The 7737-nt window shown below is 38.2% G+C and overlaps 1 protein-coding gene across 2 annotated transcripts; it reads left to right on the forward strand.

Annotated features, from left to right (window-relative positions):
• Positions 1–379: 379 nt before the first annotated feature.
• INSL5 (insulin like 5) lies at positions 380–4997 on the forward strand. Of its 2 annotated transcripts, XM_031463717.2 has the most exons (5): positions 380–865; positions 1270–1412; positions 1724–1831; positions 2410–2529; positions 4533–4997. In XM_031463717.2, exons 3-5 carry the CDS (start codon positions 1789–1791, stop codon positions 4763–4765), a joined length of 396 nt encoding a protein of 131 aa, XP_031319577.1. In that variant the 5' UTR covers positions 380–865; positions 1270–1412; positions 1724–1788; the 3' UTR covers positions 4766–4997. The 2 variants fall into 2 exon arrangements, with proteins under 2 accessions (XP_031319577.1, XP_010987303.1); XM_010989001.3 differs by lacking the exons at positions 380–865; positions 1270–1412; positions 1724–1831 and having other exon boundaries at positions 2355–2529.
• The last annotated feature ends 2740 nt before the right edge of the window (positions 4998–7737 follow it).

The following is a 7737-nucleotide window of genomic DNA, read 5'->3' on the forward strand; positions in this document are numbered from 1 at the left end:
AGAAAACGTCATGTTACCCTCCAAACAAAAGGATCCAGTGCTGCAGTTAGAGGTATAGGCAACACGCTGTTGTTGGTCAAGGGGCGGGAAGGTTAATTTTCATGTTGGTTATCCTCTGGTTGGACCCTGAACCAAGTATGTGGAAGCAGTGATATTCGGGTGCCTGAGTGGACAGCCTGAAATGCCAAGCTGTTTGAACTTTATTCTCCGGTCAAGCCCCTGAAAGTTTTTGAGGTGGGAGTAACAGAATCAGACAATTATTAACAAAGACTTAGAATTTCAAGTTCAAAGGAGCCCTGAAGTAATTCAACCCAATTCAGTTCATAAATGGGGAAGATAAAGCCCCTACATTTGAGGCTCCGCAGCTGGACTTCCATTACTGGCCTTTCAACCGGGTGACTGATGTGGTTGCTCAGCTTGCCCCATTTGGTCACAAGCTGAGCTCAGGTCTTGCTGGCCTCTCGTCTGCATCCTAAATTAATGAGTCCTGATGAGGCCTTAAGAGATAACAGAAAAGAGGGCTATTTTGAGCCTCGGGAGATCAAGTCATGGTGGTAACAGGATCAGAGGTAACAGAGTGTATTTAACGTCTAGGGTAAGGGTCATTCCTTGGCTGAATACTTCTCTCTTTGGTTTTGCAGAAGCCCAGTCCATAGCCACTGACCACAGCTTTACTGCAGTGCTGTGTTAAAACTGGCATTATCAAGTTGGGCAGTGTAAGTCTCCAAAGAAGAAAAGAAGTTGGTAAAAAATGGCTGACCAATTGCTGATGTTGTGAGTGTGCTAGACTTGATCATGCAGATGTCCCTCTGGCAATGATGAATGACACAGATTCACCTGCAGTTTTGACCCCTCAAAAAACAAGGTAGCTCTGTCTGATGTCAAAACCGTTCCTATTCCTTTGGTAACTTTCTTAGCAAATGAGTGTCCTACCCACCAGCTGTGCAAGCCAGAACCCTAAGTACCACTTTTGGCTGCTCTGCACCTTACCCCGATACCCAACCAGTACCACGTCCTTCTGTTTTTTGAGTGCCCAATTGCCCCATCCTCTCTACATGACCACCATCAGGCCACCATCATATCTCATCTAAGATAATGCAAAAGCCTTTCTCTGTTTCTCCTGCCTCAAATGTTGCCTCCTCTTAATCCATTCTTCATACTGCAGCCAGAGAGATAAAGAAAGCATCAATTCTTTGAAATAATATGTCTATTGTCCAGAGTCAGAAATGCTTTCAATGACAGCATAGATTATTTTGTTCTGATTTCTAGCTTCCCTACAGAAGAACAGCAATGTCATAAGTATTATGGGTGAAATGATCTCGATCCACAGGCTCAAGTGATTTTTTTTCAACCAGAGATCACGAGGATTCAACAAAATCAACCAAATAATTATTTGTCCAACTTGCAAAAAGGTGGGACAATAATTCTTTAAGCTCTCAAACTTTAGAATTTTCAGTGTGGATAAAAGCTTTGCAAGGCCTAGTGCTTTCAAGAAGGTCTACTGGAAGAGAAATTTCATTATTCAGCTGTTTGAGATTATGGATTCAGCTTTTTATCATAAAAATGTGTATCAATAAAGGCAGGCCTAAGTCATAGGGTGAAGGATAAAAAGGAAGATTCTAGTCAGATAAATTCTCCTGAATTCTAAAGGAAAGTTATCTTTTCCACTTTGGATGGTGAAGAAAGAAAGTAATCAATAATTATTGACTATTTTTTCGTGCAGGACACACATTATCTCATCAGCTCTAGGAAGCAGTTACTCTCATCAGCACAATTTTACAGAGAAGGATGCTTGGGGATGTTCAATATCTTGATTCAGATTCTAGATCTGGTAAGTGGGAAACTAAGATTCAGGCCAAAAACATGAGAACCTGTATACGTAATCACGCCTTCTCATTGCTTTAAAATAGATGGTGCTTTCAATACTTACAAAAGCCCTTGTGATTTAGGTTTTCCCATTCTATAGATGTGACTATTGAGGCTTAAGATATTTAAAACTTGCCCGATGTCACTCAGTAAGTGCTAAGGCTGACACTGAAACTCACACTTGCCTACTTTCAACATGCATGTGTTTTCCATGACTTCCAAGACGGTGTTCTGTTCGTTGTCCCACGGATGCAGCTAATAGTCAGTGATGTTGTTCAGAAGTGACTGAATAACTAGCAATAATCATAAAAGCTCATTTTCAAAACTTCATGGTGTCACCTATGTGCTTAGCAAATATTGTTAAAATGAGGTATTGACCAATAAAATGTCAGGAAAGTTAGTATAAATTGGCCAAGAGTGGGAGGGTAACTTCAAAACTTGATTTGGCAATATTCACCCTATCAGACTCTCACTCAATCCTCAGCAAAATGAGGGGTTTCATTTTTACTTTATTTCTCTTCTCTGTCCTGCTTGCCATCTCAGAGGTGAGGGCTGAAGAGTCAATGAAGCTCTGCGGGCTTGAATACGTAAGGACAGTCATCTACATCTGTGCCAGCTCCAGGTGGAGAAGGCATTCGGGGGGCCCCCCGCGAGTTCAGCAAGGTAACATGAACGCATCTGACTCCGTTTCTCTAACTACTGCTAAGACACCGCTATGTCAATCTGACATTAATTATCAAAATAAACTTAATTTGGCTTGGGAAAGTGATGGGCTTGCTACCTTTCAAAAAAAATAAGAACCTTGTTTTCTTCAGTCCCTAGCTTGAAATCATTTGCTTGCATAACTGCTTCGATGAGCTCAGCATTGATGGAGGGTGCTGGGGCGGGGATGGGTGGGTAGAGAGAAGCACGCGATTTCAAGAGACTTGTTGGAGGAGGAAGATTTTCAGACATGGATAATTACAGAATATAATAAATTTGGATGCAGGCAGGTGCTAAGTAAGAACGGAAGGAAGGAATCTAACTTTTACTGAGCACTTATTACGTGCCAGGCTGTTTCATGTGCAACATTTCCTTCAGTCTTCTGATAAGGAGCCTGTGAGGTAAGTATTATTACCATCATTGACCATTTTACTGAGGATAAAATTGTTCACCCAGCTGGTAAGCAGTGTGCCTGGGAAGCAAACCAGGTCTTCCTGGCTTCTGAAGCCGAAGTCTTCTGCTTGTTCTGTACTTTGTCTCAGGTGGGGAAAGATGGTGGTAGAATGTTCTGATAAATGACAGCACTGTGGGGGTGGTGGTTGGTATTTGACAGAGGACATAAGAATGTGTAGGATTTGGCAGTGATAAAGGGTGGAGTTAGAATTCTAGTGATAGGGATGGTCTGATCAGAATTTTGAAGCTGGGAGTGGACCTATTGTGTTTCAGAAACAGTGAGGGGACTGACTTCACTGTGTTTCTTCATTTTCCAATTCAAGTAACTGAGAAGTTTGGCATTTTTTCTGCTAATCCTATATTAAAGTGTGAGGTAGAATTTATTTAAGATTCTACTTTAATAATTGATTGTGTTTGTTATGTTTTATAATAAAAAGTAAAAAAAAAAGTAAAACATATTTACATAATAAATGTTGCAAGCACACATAAGATATGAAAAATTTACAGGTTTCAATTTGGTTTAAAATGACTTTGGTAAACAAAAATATTTTGGGGAAATGACCCACGGTTTTTGTATTTTGGTGGGCTGTCTTGAAAAATTATGAATTTACCACTTTCACTTTAATAATGAAAGGTTCATAGTTACTACATGTTAATAAATACTGAGGGTTTTTAATCTCAAGAGAGTAAGCGTAACTTACCAGATTTACCATAACTGATTTAGCAAATCAAAATCACTAGAAAAATTATGTTTGGAGTGTATCTTTAAATCGTGGGGCAGTGGAATGTATGTCTGTAAGGCTATCAGTGGAAAGGCTATCTCTTTTGACACCACTGACTTCATATTACTATCAGTTTAACCTCACACAAGTTTTCAGAGTATTTTCCCCATACACTATTTATTTGATCCATTACTGGTTTACTAATCAGCCTTCATTCATCTAAATTCTTCTGGTGCTTGTCAGCGTGCTAAGATGCGGATAAGGAAGTCTGAATGAAGTCAAAGTAAGAGAGTCTTATACATGGACTTTGGGAACAACACTGATAAAAACCGTGGGTCTTGCTTTTAATTCTCAGACATAGAGGTTTAAATTTCCACTTCCTTCCTTACTGATCAGCTTTTCAGGGCATACACAGGGTTATTTTTTGTTTGACTGTTTTTTTGTTGTTAGCATGTAACTAATATCTTTGGAAGCAGCTGGTCACCGTGCAGAGGTAGCCAGTACAACACAAGTCAAGCCCTAACTTGGCTGCTAACTAGCCAAGTGACACTGGTGATGTCGCTCCTCTGTACCCCATGTTTCCTCCTCTGTAAGATGAGGAGGGTGGAGAAGACTGAGTTCCCCTTAAAATATCTCATCTCTGTCTCAGAAATCCCAGGTATTAGGGGAAAAAAATGTGCAGGAGTCAATGTCCTTTCAGGAACCCAATGCATTTCTCCTCAGCGTACAACTTGGTTGCTGCCTCTGTGAGGTACCTCTAAGGAAGTTTGTTTTTTCTCTTTTGTACAGCTGAGAGAGGAGACCACTTGCAGCTGCCAAGGGAACATGAGATTTCTGAGGGAAGCATAGTGCAAAACGTTCCGAAGATGGATTCCTTGGGGATGGAAGGTCTTCAGGGTGGACAGCTGCCCATGGAAGGGCTCTGGAGGTCAAAGAAGCACTCGGTGATGTCAAGACAAGACTTACAAATGTTGTGCTGCACTGAAGGCTGTTCCATGTCTGATCTGAGTGCGCTTTGTTAGGACAAGTGCAGGTTCCCATGCGCAGCAGAACTTCAGCACGTGTTTAATCACACTGTTTTACTTCCCAGGAAAATACCTCCCTGTGTCACTAAACTCATGGCTCTTGGATAGGCATTTCTTTCCTAAAAGTTGTGGATGAATGGCAAAAACCACAACGAAGTCTGTTTTCTCTCTTTGCCAAGGTGAATGCACTGTTCTTTTCACATTTTAACTAATTCTTTGAAATTTTAGATGCTGTGCACCATTGCAATAAAAATGCCATAAACCAAGCTCATGGTGATTTTTTTCCCCTTTTAAAACAATTTTAAATAACTTTAAAACAGTTAACAAAAATGCTGATAGTATAAAAACTTAAAAATATAAGTATCAAAAGAAAACAAAAGCCAACTTTTGATGATTACTTCATCATCTAGAAATAACCATCCACTCTTAACTGTTGGGTTATTATATATTATTACTGAAAATTTAAACACTGATTCACAGTTCAGAGTAAGAATCTCAACAAACTGCTTTTCTGAAAGGTTCTTAGAGAGCTCAATACATGTTTTCTAGTATCATGCAGCTCTTCAGCATTCTGCCTGAGAATAGCTGGGTACGTATGTGCATCAGGTAGGTCCATAAACAGCCAAAATCCAGACAGCGTTTGGGAGTCTTACCTCCTTGCTATAGTCGGGGCTGCCTTGGTTTTGCCTTCCTACTCCTGAGATAAAAGGACATGCTAGTCTCATTCTGGAGGTTGAGAAACTAAAATCCAGATAGCCAATCACTACATTAAAATTAGATGCCTTCACAGATAAGAAGACAAAGTAAGATATCACAAAACTATGTTTTTATTTCTAACTCTGTCAGCCAACTCCCCTGTCGGTTATAACAACAGTTAGACTCTTTGTTCATCTGAGGTGCTGGTTATTAATACTCCAGCCTATATTTGAAATTTGTTGTCCACATATTGGCCATTTAAATTGTGTCAAGGCATTGCTTTTTGCAGATTGAAAAAACTGACTCTCCTTAGAAGTAAATAAATGTCTCCTAAGTCACACAGCTACGGAGGTGGTGTTACTGATCCAAACCTAGCCTACTTAGCATGGATCATGGCAGTCGCATCCCATTGCACTGGTAGTTAATTATTCTTTACCACGAAGACACTCCCTGTGTGTTTGTTTTAAGTCAGTTTCACTGAAGAACGTCCTCTGATGAGGCAGTAAAAATTAATGGTGTTAAATCTCAACCTTTAAGTACACGCCTTTTCGATATTCTGGGTGGTGAAATCGGAAGACTACACAGATCATGTTTGTAGCAACTGAAGTATGGTGGTTTCCCCAAGGAAATGCACTTCTGTGGTCGAGTTATGAGCTTAAAACTAGCTATTTTTTCCATGAAGCATCATTTAAAAAAAAAAAAAAAAAGACTGAAGAGCTGTGGTTATTCAGATTTGGATTTTAGAAATTAAATGAAATAAGATTTGAAAATGAACAAAGTGTGCCTGTCATGTCAAGGAAAACAACTGACAGTATTTGTTGCTGATCATAAAATTCAAGCATACAGTTAACTGTGGAAAACTTTTATCCACCAACCTGAGATCGGGGCTGATATTAATGAATTTGATTTTTTTTGACATTGTATAATGATGTGTCAACATTTGAAAGAATGTAACTCAGTAAACCAATATTCACTGAGCTGTAACTCAGTGAACCAATATTTTCCAAACGATCAATGCCTGATACCACAAAATCATGGAGGGGTAAAGACCTGCTCAAAGTGCAAAATAAAGATTTTAATCTAACTGTATAAAAATTCATTGATGTGATTTCAGATTTTACATTGCAACTAACCTTTAATTAAAAAACCACTTGTTGTGGAGGAGGGTATAGATCAGTGGTAGAGGGTAGGCCTAGCATGCATGAAGTCCTGGGTTCAATCCCCAAGACCTCCAATAAATAAATATATAAATAAACAAACAAACAAACCTAATACCTCTGAAATATATATATATAAATCAAATAAATACATGTTTAAAAAAAAGTTGTTGAGTTTTAGTATAATACCAAAGGAGAATATAAAAATGACCTGAAAAGTCTATTAAAATAATCTTCCCTTTTGCAACTAAATATCTATGTGTGGCTGGATTTTCTTCATATACATCAGCCCGCACAACACACAGCAGATTGAATGTGGGAGCTGATAGGAGCTGTATTTTATAAAGATAGTCATTAGAGACTTGCAAAAATAGAAAACAGTGCCACTGTTTTCACTAAATTTTTTTTTTGTTTTGTGAAAATATATTTTTCATAAAATATGTTATTTGTGTTAATATGTGTTGAGTTTATTGTTATTTTCAAATGAGTTAATAAATATATTTAAATTTCTCAGTAAAATTCACACATGATAAATATTGATAAATTCAACCCACATAAATAAAAGCTCTTGGAAGTTCTTAATAACTTTTAGGAGTGTAAGGAGAGTATGCGACCGAAAAGTTGGAGAATTGCTCTTCTATAATATGTTTTGCCACGAAGTTTTGAGGTTCCATCAATGGATGTTCAGGTTGCTGTATTTGCCATTGCAGATAAAGAAGCAATAAATAGCCTTGTTTGTATATCCTTACGTATTGACACTTTCATTTCAATGAGCTCACTTGCTTACTTGCTCTTCTATTTGGTTCTGAAGTAGTAGCGTAACCCTTACTAGGAGTTTTTTGTAATTTCTGCCAGGAACAAAAATCGTGTATCATGTTTGTACCAAATTTATTTGGTATAGTTACAAATATAGTCAGATAGCTTTACCCTATATCTATTATCTATCTGTCTATCTATCTATCTATCTACCTAGCTACCTACATCATCATCATAATCTATCATTGTCTATCTATCTGTATCTATAACAGAGACCTAGTTACATTTTTATATTACCTTTTCATTTTATGTTACCTTTTATTTGCCATTTTTATTTGCCCCTGTGAATGAGACATTTCC

Source organism: Camelus dromedarius, chromosome 14 (assembly GCF_036321535.1).
Source record: "Camelus dromedarius isolate mCamDro1 chromosome 14, mCamDro1.pat, whole genome shotgun sequence".
NCBI lineage: Eukaryota > Metazoa > Chordata > Mammalia > Artiodactyla > Camelidae > Camelus > Camelus dromedarius.